General features: G+C 43.1%; 1 protein-coding gene across 1 annotated transcript in view; it reads left to right on the forward strand.

Annotated features, from left to right (window-relative positions):
* Window positions 1-18,273, forward strand: part of LOC132401139 (prolyl endopeptidase-like) — a 181,551-nt gene that overhangs the window by 66,407 nt on the left and 96,871 nt on the right. The window contains exon 9 of the mRNA XM_059983028.1: window positions 12,436-12,633. Within this exon, the coding sequence (XP_059839011.1) occupies window positions 12,436-12,633 (198 nt within the window). The remainder of the gene's footprint in view (window positions 1-12,435; window positions 12,634-18,273) is intronic.

Here is an 18,273-nt window from a genome sequence, read left to right on the forward strand (position 1 = left end):
GAAGATACAGACTTCTTATGGGGGTCAGTCGGATTGAACTCCAAACTCCAAAGCCCCAAGCTGTAATGGAGTCATACTAACTATATACTACCATAGTACCTTAGAACATCTTCCAATAACTTACCCACTACTGACATCAGGCAAACCTGCATATAATTTCTTGCTGATACTTAAAGACTTTCTTAAACAACGGAACAATACTAGCCATCCTAAAATCCTCCAGCACCTCATCCGTAGCTAAAGACATTTTAAATACATCTGTTAGTATCTTCTCACAAGGCTGAAGGGATACCTTGTCAGGCCCTAGGGATTTATCCATCCTAATTTGCCTCAAGGCAGCAAGCACCACCTCTTCTAATCCACATATGGTTTATGAACCCACTGCTGTTTTGCCTTAGTTTTATAGACTCTGTGCCCACGTCCTGAGTAAATACAGATGCAGAACAATCCATTAAAAATCTCCCCCATATATCTTGGCTCAGTCTATTCTGTCGAGACAATTGCCTCAGAGAGACAATTGCCTCCTTTTTTTTTTGTTCCTTCATTCCTAAAGGCTCATTCACGTTATTGTGATGTTTTTAATCAGTATTACTTCCAAGACCATAAGACAAAAGAACAGAATTTGGCCATTTGGCCTGTCGAGTCTGCTCCATCATTTCATCATGGCTGATCCATTTCCATCTCAACCCCATTCTCTTGCCTTCACCCTACAATCTTTCACACCTTGACTAATCAAGAGCTGATCAACCTCCCCCTTAAGTGCACACAGTGACCTGGCCTCTATAACTGCCTGTGGCAATGAACTCCAGATTCACCACCCTCTGGCTAAAGAAATTCTTCATCATCTCTGTTCTAAATGGGCATCTCTCTATTTTGAGGCTGTGCCCTCTGGTTGTCAACTCCCCCACCAAAGGAAAGGTTCTTTCCACATCCACTCTATCTAGTCCTTCAAAACATTCAATAGGTTTCAGTCTGATTCCCCCCTCATTTTTCTAAGTTCCAACAGTACAGGCCCAAAGTTTTCCCGACGCTGTGTTCTATCTGCCATGACTTTGCCCATTCTCAGTCTTGCTGCAGCCTCTTTGCTCCTCAAAACTACCTGCCCCTCCACCTACCTTTGTATTGTCTGCAAACTTGGCCTCAAAGCCATGAATTTCATCAAATAAATCAATGTAAAAAGAAATGGTCCCAACATAGACCCCCATGGAACACTGCTAGAAAAGGCTCCCTTTATTTCTACTCTTTGCCTCCTGCCAAACAGCCACTGCTCTATCTATGCTAGTACCTTTTTTATAATACCATGGACTCTTATCTTGCTAAGCAGTTTCATGTGTAGCAGCGTTTCCAAGGCCTTCTGAAAATCCAAGTACACAACATCTACCGATTCTCCTTTGTCTATCCTGCTTGTTAGTTCTTCAAAGAATTCCAACAGATTTTTCAAGCAAGATTTTCCCTTGAGGCAGGGGTTTCCACTGTTTGTTATGCCATGGACTCCTACTGTTAACCAAGGGGTCCATGGACCCCAGTTTGGGAACACAAGCCTTGAGGAAACCATAATGGCTTTGTTCTATCTTATCATCTGCCTCCAAGTACATCCTTAACAATTGGCTGCAACATCTTCTAATCACTGAGGTCAGGCTAACTGGCCTATAATTTCCTTTCTTCTGCCTCCTTCCCTTCTTGAAGAGTGGTGTGACACTTGCAACTTTTCAGTCCTCCAGAACCATGCTAGAATCTATTGAGTCTTGAAAGATCATTACTAATACTGCACAATCTCTTCAGCCATATCTTTCAGAACTCTGAGATGATTACTATTCTTATTTTTTTTATTCCACTTCCTCTATTTCATTCAAATGACCAATAACTAGGAATGGTAAGTTCCTAGCTTAGCCCCTCTTTTAGGCACACTTCGATAAAGATGTTTAATATTTCCACGTATCTGTATATGTTCTCAGCTTATCGATCCCATTTACTAAGCTTTTGTATTTCCTATATAACTATTAACCTTGGCTGAGAAAGGCAAAACAGTGGTGTACTTCGTATAACTAATGCCCTCTAGTACATTACTTAGCAAACCAAGGTCATGATTGAACCTATGTGGAATTTGCAAGTTCTCTTTGTGACAGCCTGGGTTTCTTTAGGGTGTTTCATTTCTTCCCTCATTCCAAAGGCACGCAGGTTGGTCGGTTAATTAGCCACTGTAAATTATCCTTACTTTGTAGAGGACTGAAAGAATCTGATGGGATTTGTGATTAGAGAGTTAGTGTAAGCTAGTTAATGGGGTGACCCGTTGGGGCACCCTTTGAGAGAAGGCTGGTACAGTCTGATGTGACCAGAATGAACATTAAATTTTCCTGAATGCTATTGGTATCGCTTTGCTTTGGAAATTGAAGAAAGCCTCAGTTTATTAACGAAGAAGGACGCAGAGCAAGGGGACATATAGCTCCTCCTTGTTTAACACAGGACACTTTTGATGGCATCATTTCTGGTTGATCTGCCACCCTTGTGCCTCTCATTGTCATTCTGGAGACGTGGATTTCTCAGCTCCTTTGTTTCTTCCTCTCTCCTCGTCCTGTGCCAGTTGTTGTCATTCTGGAGACGTGCATGCCTCTCCTCCTCTGTCTCTTCTCATCTTTTTTGTCCTGACTCTTTGATCCTGGAGTTGTGTGGCCCTGGCCTCATCCAGTTCTTGTTCTCTCCCTCTCCTTGCCACTTCCTGACAACTTTTGGCATCATCTCTTGACCATAATCTCCCCCTTCTCTTTCCACGCGGCATAATTAGGCTGACCAGTATTTTTTTTCTAATGCTGGATAGAAGATACGAAGGAGTAACACCAAAGCCTCCAGGATGCTGATATTATTGATGATGTGGTTGGTACTTTCCTAAATGGACGTGATATAGTCACCACTGTCCTTTGATTGCAGCAAAGGGTTTGATGGGTGTCTCGAAGTCCGTCATTACAATACAGACAGGCATACTTTATTGATCCCGAGGGAAATTGGGTTTCATTACAGTCGCACCAACCAAGAATAGTGTAGAAATATAGCAATATAAAACCATAAATAATTAAATAATAATAAGTCAATTTTGCCAAGTGGAAATAAGTCCAGGACCAGCCTATTGGCTCAGGGTGTCTGACACTCTGAGGGAGGAGTTGTAAAGTTTGATGGCCACATGCTGGAATGACTTCCTATGACGCTCAGTGTTGCATCTCAGTGGAATGATTCTCTGGCTGAATGTACTCCTGTGCCTAACCAGTACATTATGGAGTGGATGGGAAACATTGTCCAAGATGGCATGCAACTTAGACAGCATCCTCTTTTCAGACACCACCGTCAGTTCAGTTCCACCCCCACAACATCACTGGCCTTACGAATGAGTTTGTTGATTCTGTTGGTGTCTGCTACCCTCAGCCTGCTGCCCCAGCACACAACAGCAAACATGATAGCACTGGTCACCACAGACTCGTAGAACATCCTTAGCATCGTCCGGCAGATGTTGAAGGACCTCAGTCTCCTCAGGAAATAGAGACAGCTCTGACCCTTCTTGTAGACAGCCTCAGTGTTCTTTGACCAGTCCAGTTTATAGTCAATTCATACCCCCAGGTAATTTGAATCCTCCACCCTGTCCACACTGATCCCTTGGATGGAAACAGGGGTCACCGGTCCCTTAGCCCTCCTCAGGTCCACCACCAGCTCCTCATATTTAATTATCTCTTATGGATTGGTGTCCCAATCCTGTACATGCTGAAGGTGATCAGCAGTGTGTGACCTCTCGAAATAGAGCTGCTCTGCCCTTGTGCTCTGGTTGGTGTCGCAGCTGAGGCTGGCTGTGGGCATGTGTCGTGGTGTCACGTCCCGATTTCCATGATGGCAGATCGGCTCTCGGGAGAAAACAGGGCAGTTGATTTAGGCAAATGAACAATATTATACAAATATATAACCCTGAACTTTGCCTGCATTCTGTAAGTTAGCGCATTTTAAGTCAATTTAGCCAAAAACAGTGCCGCTGTAATGGACCATTTGCGCTAATTAGAGGTCACAAACAGTCAAACTGAGCATGAGATTTTTAGTAGTAGATGAGTGGGTTGGTAAGGTGACATGAGCTTAGAGGGGCTGAAGAACCTATTTTCATGCTGTGTCTCTGACTCTGATTCCTTTTTGTCTCTTTTGTAATGTTTGTTCTCTTTACCTTTCATATTCTTACTAATTTTCCATACTACTAATTTTTTCTCCCTCTCATTGTATCACTGTTGATGGGTATAGCTTCAGAAACTATAAATTTTCAGTATTTGATTTGTCATTCAGCCTGGAAAGGTTATTGTCTATGAATGAGCATACCGATGCCAGCGTGATTGCATTAGATGTTCTGAATGTCATTCTCGGTTTGGTTTGTAGCATTCTTGTCTTTCAGTTAGATGACCCAAGTGCCATTTTATCAGCTTGACACATATCCAAACTGGCATTTTCATGCTGTACCAAGGACCTATTGTTGTCTATCAGGTAAAATGTTAAACTGAGGCTCCATTTGCCCTCTGGTGAATATAAAAGAACTCCCAGAACGATTTGAAAAATAGTAAGAGTTCTCCCCAGACTGTCATTATCTGAGAAAACGGGTTATCTGGCCATAAGCTCACTCCTAGTGTACAGTCTCCATGCACAAGTGAGCTGCTGCATTTATATTAAAAGCATCAGAAATCTTCAGAAGTATTTGTGTCGTTTAAGACATTTTTATAGAAGTTACTATATGAATTGTTTTCTTTCCTGATCTGCACCAATACAATTATTTGCCTTACTGATTCAGTGACTTTTTTGCCAGGCAAGTCTGTCATTAGATGATGATTAAGGAGTAGGTGAGATGCAGATGTTTGCATCATACACTGGGGTGCTCTCTTCAGTCACCTGATGAAGTAACCGTAACCTTTGGCCTGGAGCAGACGTTGTCAGCTGGTGCCCAACCTTTACAGTGTTTCAACCCTTAACCACTACACTCTTCGTTTGTTGGGTCAGCATTGGTGGCCATTCCTGACTTGTAGATCCATATCCAGCAAGAGGCGTTTTTCTGCTTCCTCCCCCATCCTAAGAGCTGCTTGTAGGCTTATCAGGCCAGGGCTTATGCCGGTTTCCATGGCGTGAAGCGACTGAGAGTACGAGACTCCCCCCTCCTCCTCCCCCCCCCCCCCTGGGATAGGACACCAGTCTATCGTGAGGTTAACCCCCAGCATTTTGCCAGTGTCCATTTTCAGCTGGGTGTACTGGAACAATGTGTGGTTAAGTGCCTTGCTCAAGGACACAACATGCTACCTCGGCTGGGGCTTGAACTCGCAACATTCAGATCGCTAGTCCAGCGCCTTAACCACTTGGCCACGCGCCACACAAACTGCTTGGTTCTTGCTCTTTTCATTAAGGCCCAGCTCATACTCCGACACCATGCTGACCTCTACAGCCAATCTCTAAAGGGACTAGTCACATCTGCCATCCTTTATCCCTGCACTCCTGGGCTAAGGACTGAGGACCTTTCTCTTGTGAGCCTCCTCACATCCTTCCTCCCATAGTACTGTGAGCTCCATCAGGATGATTTCCTTCTCTTTGGCAGACCACAATATGATGTCTGGTCAAAGTGTGGTTTGCACCACTCCAGGAACTGCAGCTTCCTCCTACAATGACCCTCATTTCCCATGATTTGGCAGTTTGCAGCAGATTTAGGCATCTTTGATAGGACTGGCGTGGCCCTCTCTTCGATGAAAATGATTGCCCTGTTTGCCCCTCTGCCAGCTGGTCCCTTTGTACACCTGTCCCACTCCACTGTTTCATCAAGGGACAGCAGGATCTTGTTGTGTCGCCACCTATACCATCCTTCTGATAAAGGTGTTTTGTATCTGTGTGTACCAGTGAACCTTATTGACCATAATGTTTGCATTTGGGGTCCTCTCTCAGCCCCCATGTGATGGTGCAGGGAGAGTGTCATACACGGACCAAACGAGGAAAGAAATGCAGAAGCGCACTAGTCTCCACAGCTCTGCACAAGTGATCTTGTGCTTGAGAAGATCCCATTTTGTCCAGGTGCCCTGTGACCCCAACTCCACCGCCTTCAATACCTGTCTTTCATCCTTGTGGTTCCATATCTCTGCCTGGTCCATGTCACACCTATCCCTTGCACTTGTACTCCCCCTTCGTTGGAAGTATGCAGAACCAAGGCCTGGGTTGCCAATGAGGTCTCTCAATTGCAGGAAGTTCACTGCCTGGTCTATGGCCAAGTTGGCAGCCCACTTTCAGCCTGAAAGGTTTTTGAATCTCTGACCCAGGGTGCTTGAAATTTTGCATGTCAAGTATAAAGTATAGTAAGCCTGTAAGTTATGTTTTCTTCAATATTTGTTGATAACTAGAGTTCTATAGCACACCAACAATCCCTTCAGCTCATCACAACCCTGCTGACTTTTCTATCCATCTACATTAATCCTGTTTGCCTTGCCTATTGAAGTATTTGTCTAAATAACTCTTGAATGTAGTGATTGAATCTGAGTCCTCCAACACTTGGCTGCGAATTCCAAATATTAACCACACCGTATTAAAAAAAATACTTCTCAAATCGTCTAAATTTCCTCCCTCTCATCTTAAACCTAGGCTGCCTTGTTCTGGATAGCCCTACCATGGGAAAAAGATAGCTAGGGTAGATAGAATACTTTTTATTTTTTTATATACCCCCTTGGCCTTTTGTGCTCCAGGGTAAACGAACCCGCTCTGTCCCATCTCACCTCCTTATTGAAGCCATCCATTCCAGGCAACATCCTGGTGAATTTCCTCTGCACTTTTAGGGGACCTTTAACTTTTCATTAAGGAGCATTACAACATGGATGCAGGTCATTCAGCTCATGAGTCCATGCCAACCATAGTGCCCAACCATCATCCCAATTTCCTGCATTTGGCCCATGTCCCTTTAAGCTCTGCACCTGCATATACTGATCTAGTGTTTCCCAAAAAACTATTTTGTACCTGCCTTGAACACTTTTAGCAGTTTGTTCCATATACTCACCACCCTCTGTGTGGAAAAAGTTGACCTTCAAGTTCCTTTTTAAATCTCTATCCTCTCACCCTAAAACCCCTAAAGTAGTGCCCCCAAGTTTTGGGCTCCCCTACCTGGGAGAAAGACCACTACCATCCATCTGATCTTTCCCCTCTGACTTTAGTCTTGTACACTATGGTTGCCCTCATTCTCCTACACATTAAAGAATGATGACCTCGCCTGACCAGTGCCTTCCTCTACTTCAGGCACTCTAATCATGACAATATCCTCTTAAAACATTTCAGCATTCTTTCCAGTTTAACCGTGCAACTGCAACACAATGTCCCAATTGCCTTGACTGGTGATGACCGGCATGCTAAACACTTTTTTCACTCCCCTGTTTTATGTGAACCACCCATTTTAGTGAACTGTACACTTGTACCACTTCCTTAGATGCTTTCTTTGTAATTGCATCAATATCTTGGGCCCAGGATAGATCTTCAGAGATGCTGACACCTAGGAACTTGAAACTGCTCACCCTTTCCAGTGCTGAACCCTCGATGAAGGCTGGTGTATCTTCTCTCGATTTCCCCTTCCTAAAGTCCATAATCAAGTCAATGGATCTGTGTTGGGACCCTTGATAACTGTTACTGGATGTGATTGCACAGAGTTCAATCAGGAAGTTTGTAATTTATAGTAATTTTTATGTATTGCATTCTAATGCTGCAGCAAAACAAATTTCAAGACATCTGTTAGGAAAATTATGGAAACTGTGGAAGGGATCCAGACCAACATTAGCAAGATGCTGGCTGAATTGGAGCGTATAAGCTATAAAGACAGGTGGACAAAAATGGGTTGCTCTCCTTAGTGCATTGAAGGCTGAGTGGAGACCTGAAATAATTTAAAAAATCTCTTATAGCCATAGACAGTCAGAATCTGTTCCCCAGGGTAGAAATGTCAAACACCAGAGGACATGCTTTTAAGGTAAGATTGGGGAAGTTTAAAGGTGACGTGAAGGGTAAGTTTTCTTTACGCAGGGTGTGGAAGGCTGTCTGGAATGGATTACCAGGGGTAATAGTGGAATCAGGCAATTTGATAGAGTTTAAGAGACTTAGATGGACTTATTAATATGAGAGGACTTGAATGTAAATAAAGGACATTTCATACAAATCAGCATCAAGCAGTAAGATAGCGGTGTGCTTGTTTGCAGCAGCCACTCTTGGTCCATCAGAGGTCTGTCTATCCTTTACATCGTTTTTATAATAGCAAGTCCCTGCTAGATACTAAGAACATCAAGTACTGCAGGTCTGTCCCATCAGCAAGTTTCTCAATAGTGATGGAGCTGGACTTACTGCATCCCATTGTGTTGTAATCTGGACTTACATAGAACATAGAATAGTACAGTACATTACAGGCCCTTCAGACCACAATGTTGTGCCGACCCTCAAACCCTGCCTCCCATATAACCCCCCACCTTAAATTCCTCTATGTACCTGTCTCACAGTCTCTTAAATTTCACTAGTGTATCTGCCTCCACCACTGACTCAGGCAGTGCATTCCATGCACCAACCACTCTCTGTGTGAAAAACCTTCCTCTAACATCCCCCTTGAACTTCCCTCCCCTTACCTTAAAGCCATGTCCTCTTGTACTGAGCAGTGGTGCCCTGGGGAAGAGGTGCTGGCTGTCCACTGTCTATTCCTCTTAATATCTTGTACACCTCTAACATGTCTCCCCTCATCCTCCTTCTCTCCAAAGAGTAAAGCCCTAGCTCCCTTAATCTCGGATCATAATCCATACTCTCTAAACCAGGCAGCATCCTGGTAAATCTCCTCTGTATCCTTTCCAGTGCTTCCACATCCTTCCTATAGTGAGGCGACCAGAAATGGACACAGGACTCCAAGTGTGGCCTAACTAGAGTTTTATAGAGCTGCATCATGACGTCGTGTCTCTTAAACTCTATCCCTTGACTTATGAAAGCTAACACCCCATAAGCTTTCTTAACTACCCTATCTACCTGTGAGGCAACTTTCAGGGATCTGTGGACATGTACCCCCAGATCCCTCTGCTCCTCCACACTACCAAGTATCCTGCCATTTACTTTGTATTCTGCCTTGAAGTTTGTCCTTCCAAAGTGTACCACCTCACACTTCTCCGGGTTGAACTCCATCTGCCACTTCTCAGCCCACTTCTGCATCCTATCAATGTCTCTCTGCAATCTTCGACAATCCTCTACACTATCTACAACACCACCAACCTTTGTGTCGTCTGCAAACTTCCCAACTCACCCTTCTACCCCTACATCCAGGTCGTTAATAAAAATCATAAAAAGTAGAGATCCCAGAACAGATCCTTGTAGGACACCACTAGTCACAAGCCTCCAATCTGAATGTACTCCCTCCACCACGACCCTCTGCCTTCTGCAGGCAAGCCAATTCTGAATCCACCTGGCCAAACTGCCCTGGATCCCATGCCTTCCGACTTTCTGAATAAGCCTACCTTGTGGAACCTTGTCAAATGCCTTACTAAAATAAATGTAGATCACATCCATTGCACTAACTTCATCTATATGCCTGGTCACCTCAAAGAACTCTATCAGGCTTGTTAGGCACGATTTGCCCTTCACAAGTCCATGCTGACTGTCCCTGATCAGACCATGATTCTCCAAATGCCCATCGATCCCTTCCAACAGCTTTCCCACCACAGACATAAGGTTCACTGGTCTATAATTACCTGGACTATCCCTACTACCTTTTTTTGAACAAGGGGACAACATTCGCCTCCCTCCAATCCTCCGGTACCATTCCCATGGACAATGAGGACATAAAGATCCTAGCCAGAGGTTCAGCAATCTCTTCCCTTGCCTCGTGAAGCAGCCTGGGGAATATTCCATCAGGCCCCGGGGACTTAACCGTCCTAATGTATTTTAACAACTCCAACACCTCCTCTCCCTTAATATCAACATGCTCCAGAACATCAACCTCACTCATATTGTCCTCACCGTCATCAAGTTCCCTCTCAGCGGTGAATACCGAAGAGAAGTATTCATTGAGGACCTAGCTCACTTCCACAGCCTCCAGGCACATCTTCCCACTTTTATTTCTAATCAGTCCTACCTTCACTCCTGTCATCCTTTTGTTCTTCATGTAATTGAAGAATGCCTTGTGGTTTTCCTTTACCCTACTCGCCAAGGCCTTCTCATGCCCCCTTCTTGCTCTTCTCAGCCCCTTCTTAAGCTCCTTTCTTGCTACCCTATATTCCTCAATAGACCCATCTGATCCTTGCTTCCTAAACCTCATGTTATGCTGCCTTCTTCCACCTGACTAGATTTTCCACTTCACTTGTCACCCATGGTTCCTTCACCCTACCATTCTTTAGCTTCCTCACCGGGACAAATTTATCCCTAGCATCCTGCAAGATATCCCTAAACATTGATCACATGTCGATAGTACATTTCCCTGCATCCCAATTCACACCCGCAAGTTCTAGCCTTATAGCCTCATAATTTGCCCTCCCCAATTAAAAATTTTCCTGTCTTCCCTGATTCTATCCTTTTCCATGATAATGCTAAAGGTGAGGGAGTGGTGATCACTGTCCCCCAGATGCTCTCCCACTGACAGATCTGTGACCTGACCTGGTTCATTACCTAATACTAGATCTGGTATGGCAATTCCCCTAGTCGGCCTGCCAACATACTGTGACAGGAATCCATCCTGTCTTGTTGCATTCCATTATATAGAGATGGTGCATGGTGCAAATGACTGTCTTGGAGGTTTTTATTGTGTTCACAAGACCCTGTTGGACATTGGCAACAAAGAATACTGCAAGTCTGGTTCATTGGAAAGGCTGACAGTGGGGAAGCTACGTTGCCTCGGTTGTGGTGAGGACTAGGCCCTCGCCATGAGTTTGCCTGTTGCAGATCCTCAGGGGGAGAAGATGCTGTAGTCAGTGTAGGAGAGAACACTGGGCCTCTGGAATCCATGCTGGTTTGAGGGCTGGTCCCACACGATGATGCTGCCTCCAGTGTTCGCTCATAGCTGCCCTTCAGTGGAAGAACAAGCTGGACCAGGACACCTTACCATCAGTCTACAGTCACGTCGCTCAGGGACTTGGGCTATATATTTTTTTCTTTGTGGCTGTGTGTTGTTGGTAATGTGTTGAGTGCCTTGGCCCCAGAGGAATACTGTTTCATTTGGCTGTATTCATGTATGGTTGGATGATAATTAGCCATAATGATAATTAACACATCATGGTGGGCAAATTAACCTGTCCCAGCCCTACCTTTCTTTCTCTTTTATTTCCCATAATTCTCCACCTTCCCCCTAGCCCATTTCCCTCCAGCCTATCACTTCCTAGCTCTCTACTTCATCATTCCCCCCACTTCTTATCCCCCCTCAACCATCCCATGTTACTTCACTCCTAATGAAGGGTTTTGGCCCGAAATGTCGTCACTACCTCCTCCCATAGATGCTGTCTGGCCTGCTGAGTTCTGACAGCATTTTGTGTTTTTATTTATTTCCAGCAACTGCAGATTCACTCGTGTTGTCCAGAGATGTGTTGGCTTCTGTTCTGTGATGAAGCAACTATCTTCCCAAGGGCCTCTCATGAAGTCTGAGGATGCTCTAGGTCAGGCCTAGGGATTTATCCGCCCTAGTGTGCTGTAAGGCTGCAAATACATTCTCCCGAGTAATATGAATGTTCAGGATGTATATTTTATCCATTTCTTTGACATTAAATTGGGCCTTTCCCTTATTGCTTGAGCTACTCGGATAGTTTGATCATATTCCAAGAGAACCTAATACTGTGAGACATCTTGGATTGACATGATGCTCATTATCACCATTATGTACCGTGTCTTATGATGTGAGCAGTCATGGATTTGACCACGATTGCTTATGGCAAACTTTTCTGGTAGTTCTATAGTGGTTTGCTATTGCCGCCTTCTGACAGTGTCTTTGCAAGACTGGTGACCTCAGCCATTATCAATTCTCTTCATAGATTGTCTGCATGATGTCAGTGGTCACATAACCAGGACTTGTGATATGCACCAGCTACTCGTATGACCATGCACAACCTGCTCCCATGGCTTCACGTGACCCTGATCGGATGGTGGGAGGCTAAGCAGGTGCTACCCTTTGCCCAGGGGTGATCTGCACGTTGGCAAAGGAAAGCAGCTCCTTGCATCTCCTTTAGCAGGGATGCATCCCCACCTTGCCACCGACATGATACCGAAGCCTTAATTTTGCGAAATGAGTGTAGCTTTCATTTGGTCATAATACACAATTAAGCATAAAATTCTAAAGCTAAGATTATATCCATAAACATCAAATCATCTGAAGCATAAACCATATTTTAGATTGTTGCCCCATATGATTAAAATCTACACTGTAATGTTTTATTTTCTAATGTATTTGCTGTTTCTCTATATTTTCAGAATGGGCTGGATGTGTCAAGACAAACTTTCTGGTTTTATGCTACCTCCATGATGTGAAGCATGTTCTGCAGCTCCATGATCTGGCTACAGGCACTCATTTGAAGACATTTCCTTTGGATGTGGGCAGTATTGTAGGGTACAGTGGACAGAAGAAGGACTCTGAAATCTTCTATCAATTTACAAGTTTCTTGACTCCAAGTTAGTAAAGAAGAAAATTCATGCATGTGGTCAAGTAAAATTTTGCTGCTGTGATGAAAGGATTATTTTATATATATATAATAACCCTGTGCATTAGCTAATTTTGAAATTCTTCAGGCAGCAAATGCAAGCTGCAACAAGTCAAATGCAGCAAGTTTCCTAAAGTGCCTCTTATTGTCACTTCATGAAGCTTGGTAGAATTGTTATTATATCTTAGCAAATATATTTGCTCCCCATAAGAGTTGTTGAACTGAAAATAACTTATGCCTTGCATTAGAAATATTCCGAGTGATAAATGAGGAACAATTCATCCTTGGTAGATTGCAGTAAAGGTATGAAAGAATAATAGCTACAGGTTATATTTCCCTTCACACATCAGTTATATAAAATCAATGCATTTTCTATTTTAAGTATTTTTTACCTAATTCTGAAAGTGTCTAGTACTGAGTAGTCACCAATCATGAGAAAAGAATATGTAAAAAGAAATGTGGTGGGGACTCCGGTTTCCTCCCATGTTCCAAAGAAGTCCGGATTGGGAGGAGAATTGGTCACATGGGTGTAATTGGGTGGCCAGAAGGGCCTATGTGCATGCTGTATCTCTGAATGAATAAGTGAATTAGTTAAGTAGTGGGCACCAGAGATCTGCAGTTTACAGGGAAGCCTCTGATGACCTGGTAATTTCTATAAATTGCTGGAAACATGCTTAGAAGGAAAATTTTAGGTCCAGTGGTACTGTTACCAACATGGCCTTCTCATTAAACCAGAATTTGTTGTGATAGTGATCATGCTAGTAAAAGAAAATGCTCAATCATGGATACCTCTACCAAATCAAATTTTCATTTCACAGCAATTCTGATTATCTAGGAACAAACAACAGGTTCATTTATCCAAAGGTTCTACACAAGGTGACTAAGAGTAAAGTGTCTAGATTGCACAAGAAAGGTTGTGATACTGTGAGAAGCTGGGAGGTGACAGATGGAGGAGGTAAAGGGCTGAAGAAAGAGATATCCAATAGAGGGTAGTGGAGTAAAGGGAAAGAAGTGGGAAGTGGGTAACTGGAGGGAGGTGATGGGTATGAACAGTATGCAAGGCAATTTTTTTCACTATACCTCAGTACGTGTGACAATAGTCATCCAGTTTGCACCCATCTGTAGCCAGCAGGATTCATTCCATGTAAAAATGGTCTTTGGCTGAAGCAAAGACTGATAGCAGATGTATGCAAGAATGCCCTATGCGTCTAGCAAGCTGTTCGTGTATAGAAATAACACTAGATTCTACCCAATCATGTGGGTACGTTGTGTCCATAAAAAATTCAATCTAATGACTGATCCATCTATCAGTCATCAGAAAATGAAGGAAGGTGTCATTGACATTACTAATGAGTATTTGCCAGCTCATTGCTCAATTTGGGCTTTGCCCTGACATGTGGCTTCAGAGCTCATTGCAGTCTTTGTAAAAGCAGACAAGGTGAATGCCAGAGATGAGTGATTGCCCTTGATATCAAAGTGCCATTGGATCAAAGGACATGAATACTGAAGCCAATGAGCATCCAGTGGAAATTTCTTCACTGGCTGATAGGGAATACCTTACAATAGGGAAGATCTGAGTGTTTGTTGGAAGTTGTCACCTCTGCTCCAGAACAGGCCTATAGAAGTTTCTCAGTAAAGTGTCTTCTAATCGCCAATTTTCAGCTGCTTTATCAATAGCCATTCTGTCATGCTGTCAGAAGTGATGGTAAATACATGTTTCCATAATACCTAATTCCAATTACACATCCTGCCTATATACAGCAAGACCTTGACAACAGTCAAACTTGTGAAGATAAGTGAAGTGGAATTTCCTTGTCACACAAGTCCAGTGAGACAGCTTGGCAATTTGTCCTTATTATTCAACAAAATTTCCATCACTGAATCTTCCAGCTATCCACCATTAATCAATAACTTAACTAGACCAGCTGTATACACTCAGTGGTCACTTTATTAGGTACGCCTTTCTAGTACTGGTGTGGTGAGTGGCCAAGTGGTTAAGGCGTTGGACTAGCAATCTGAAGGTCATGAGTTCGAGCCCCAGCTGAGACAGCATGTTGTGTCCTTGAGCAAGGCGCTTGACCACACAATGCTCCAGTCCACCCAGCTGAAAATGAGTACCAGCAAAATGCTGGTTATCACGATAGACTGGCGTCCTATCCAGGGGAGGAGTCACGTTCTCAGCCACTTCATGGCTGTAAGGCTTGGGACAGACTTTAACTTTTCTAGTACTGCTGTAGCCTCCACTTCAAGGTTCTCAACATGTTGTGCGTTCAGCAATGCTCTTCTGCACACCACTGTTGTAACATGGTTATTTGAGTTATTGTTGCCTTCCTTCAGCTTGAGCCAGTCTGGCCATTCTCTTCTGACCTCTCTCATTAACAAGGCATGTTCACCAACAGAACTGGATGTTTTGTGTTTGTTTTTGCACCATTCTCTGTAAACTGTAGAGACTTGTGCATGAAAGTCCCAAGAGATCAGTAGTTTCTGAGATACTCAAATCACCCCATTATTCCACAAAGTCACATAGATCACATTTCTTCCCCATTCTGATATTTGATCTAAACAACAACTGGGAACCCCTTGGCCACATCAGCATACACATCATCATATATTGAGTTGCTGCCACATGATTGAGTAATTAGATACGGTGGATTCAGGGTAATCAGGCAGCTGCTTACTTGGAACAACTCTTAAAGAACAGTTTCTAATTAGCAACGGTTGTGTTTGTTTATATTCAAAAAAACAGTGATTTTTGACACTAATAGTTGGTGAGACATAAGCAGACAATTCAGAACAGCTTTGGTCACTGGTTTCAAGCACTCAGGCTTGGAGATGTGAGTTAAAATGAAGCGATTTCACTACTTCAAGTTAGGAACTACAAAGAAATTGAAGAGATTGACAAGTCATTTTGAATATTACAATGAAAATGAAGATTTGGTGGATGCAGTTGTTGAAAGCTTTGTATGAAGGCAGTCTATTATCTGCATTGGGTGTCTCTGCTGATTTGTTCATTTGTTCAAAAGCACCTGGCACTGTACACTGAATGAATTCCACCATTGATAACAATGAGGAACCAATACACAATTTTATAGTAATGTACTTAATGGTAATGTTCTGTATTTCATTTAAATACATAATTTGTTACTCAGTTTGTTAACTATTTTCATGAGCTTCAACAAATTAGGACATTAACTTAATTGGGCTAAAATGTACTGGTCCCAATGCATGCCAATTAACTGGAATCCACTATATTTGCATGTACAAGTAGCTGTACCTAATAAAGTGGCCATTGAGTATATATAGTACGGCTGCAAGTGCAAGTCAGACCATAAGAGGTGCGGCCTCATCGAGTCTGCTCCATCATTTGATCATGGCTCATCCATTTCCCTCTCAACCCCGTTCTCCTGCCTTCTCACCGTAACCTTACATGCCCTGACTTGTCATGAATCTTATCAACCTCTGCTTAAATATACCCAATGAACGGACCTCCACAGCCACCTGAGGCAATGAATTCCACAGATTCACCACCCTCTGGCTAAAGAAATTCCTCCGCATCTCCGTTCAAAATGGACATCCCTTCTGTTCTGAGGCTGTGCCCTCTGGTCCTGGACTCCCCCACTATAGTAAACATCATCTCCACTTCCACTCTATCTAGGCCTTTCAACATTCGATAGACTTTAATAAGATCCCTTCTCATTCTTCTAAATTCCAGCAAGTACAGGCCCAGAACCATCAAGTGCTTCTCAAATGAAAAGTCTTTCATTCCCAGAATCATACCTGTGAACCTCCTTTAAACCCTCTCCAATGTCAGCACATCCTTTCTTAGATCAGGGGCCCAAAACTGCTCACAATACTCTAAAGGAGGCCTCACCAATACCTTATAAAGCTTCAGCATTACATCCTTGTTTTAATATGCTAGTCCTCTCAAAATGAATGCTATTATTGCATTTTTGCTTTCTTCACAGAATCAACCTGCAAATTAATCTTTAGGGAATCCTTCACAAGGACTCTCAAATCCCTTTGCACTTCAGGTTTTTGAAATTTTTCCCATTTAGAAAATGGGCTGTTTTTATTCTTTCCACCAAAGTGCATGACCATGCACTTCCTGACACTCTATTCCATCTGCCACTTCTCCTAATCTGTCTCGGTCCCTCTGCAGCCTCCTGCTTCCTCAACACTACCTGCCTATCCACCTATCTTTGTAAATTCTGCAAATTTGGCCACAAAGCCATCAATTCCGCCATCCAAATTATTGAAATACAACTTAAAAAGAAGCAGTCCCAATGCCGACTCCTGCGGAACACCACTAGTCACCAGCAGCCAATCAGAAAAGGCTCCCCATATTCCAACTCTTTGCCTCTTGCCTATCAGCCAATGTGCAATCCATGCTAGTATCTTCCCTTTACTACTTTTGGGCTCTTGGGCTAAGCAGGTTCAGGTGTGACACCTTGTCAAAGGCCTTCTGAAAATCCAAGTACACAACATCCATTGTTCCCCTTCCTCTATCCTGTCTGTTATTTCCTCAGAGTTTCAACAGATTTGTCAGGCAAGATTTTCCATGAAGGAAACCATGCTGGCATTGGCCTATTTTATCATGTGCCTCCAAGTATCCTGAAACCTCATCCTTAACAATTGACTCCCAACATCTTCCCAACCACCAAGGTCAGACTAACGGGCCTATAATTTTCTTTCTTCTGCCTCTATCTTCTTGAAGAGTGGAGTGACATTTGCGATGTTCCATTCCTCCAGAACCATGCCAGAATCTACTGATTCTTGAAAGATTATTACTAATGCCTCCGCAATCTCTTCAGCTACCTCTTTCAGAAACCTGTGGTGTAGTCCATCTGATCCATGTGACTTAACTATCTTCAGATCTTTCTGCTTTCCAAACACCTCCCAAGTAGTAGCAACTGCACTCACTTCTGCCCCCTGACACTCTCGAGCTTCTGGCATATTTCTTGTGTCTTCCACAGGGAAGACAGATGAAAAATACTAACTCAGTTCGTCTGCCCTAGTACTACCCCTCCAGTGTCATTTTCCAGTGGCGTGATCTCTATTCTCGCCTCTCTTATCTGAAAAAAAAATTTGTATCCTCTTATATTATTGGCTAATTTATCTTAATATTTCATCTTTTTGCTGCTTATGGCTTTTTTAGTTGCCTTCTGTTTTTCAAAAGCTTCCCAATCCCCACTAATTTTTGCTTTATTATGTACCTTCTCTTTTGCTTTTATATTGGCTGCGTCATCCTGCCTTCTTCTTTGAAACGTATCTATCCTGCACTTTATGGAATTGCTCCCAGAAACTCCAGCCATTTCTGCTGGTGTCCCTTTCCTGTCAACTTTGGCCAACTCCTTTCTCATGCTTATGTAACAATTCCTTTTACTCAACTGTAATATTGATGTGTTTGACTTCAGCTTCTTCCGCTTTCAAAATGTAGGGTGGATTCTATCATATTATAATCACTGGCCTCTAAGGCTTCCTTTACCTTAATCTCACTAAACAAAAATCTAGTTCATTACACAACACCCAATCCAAGATAGCTGATTCCAACAGTGAGCTCAATCATAAGCTGCTCTCAAAAGCTTCTCATAGGCATTCTACAAATTCTCTC

This window comes from Hypanus sabinus, chromosome 10 (genome assembly GCF_030144855.1).
Source record: "Hypanus sabinus isolate sHypSab1 chromosome 10, sHypSab1.hap1, whole genome shotgun sequence".
Classification (NCBI taxonomy): domain Eukaryota; kingdom Metazoa; phylum Chordata; class Chondrichthyes; order Myliobatiformes; family Dasyatidae; genus Hypanus; species Hypanus sabinus.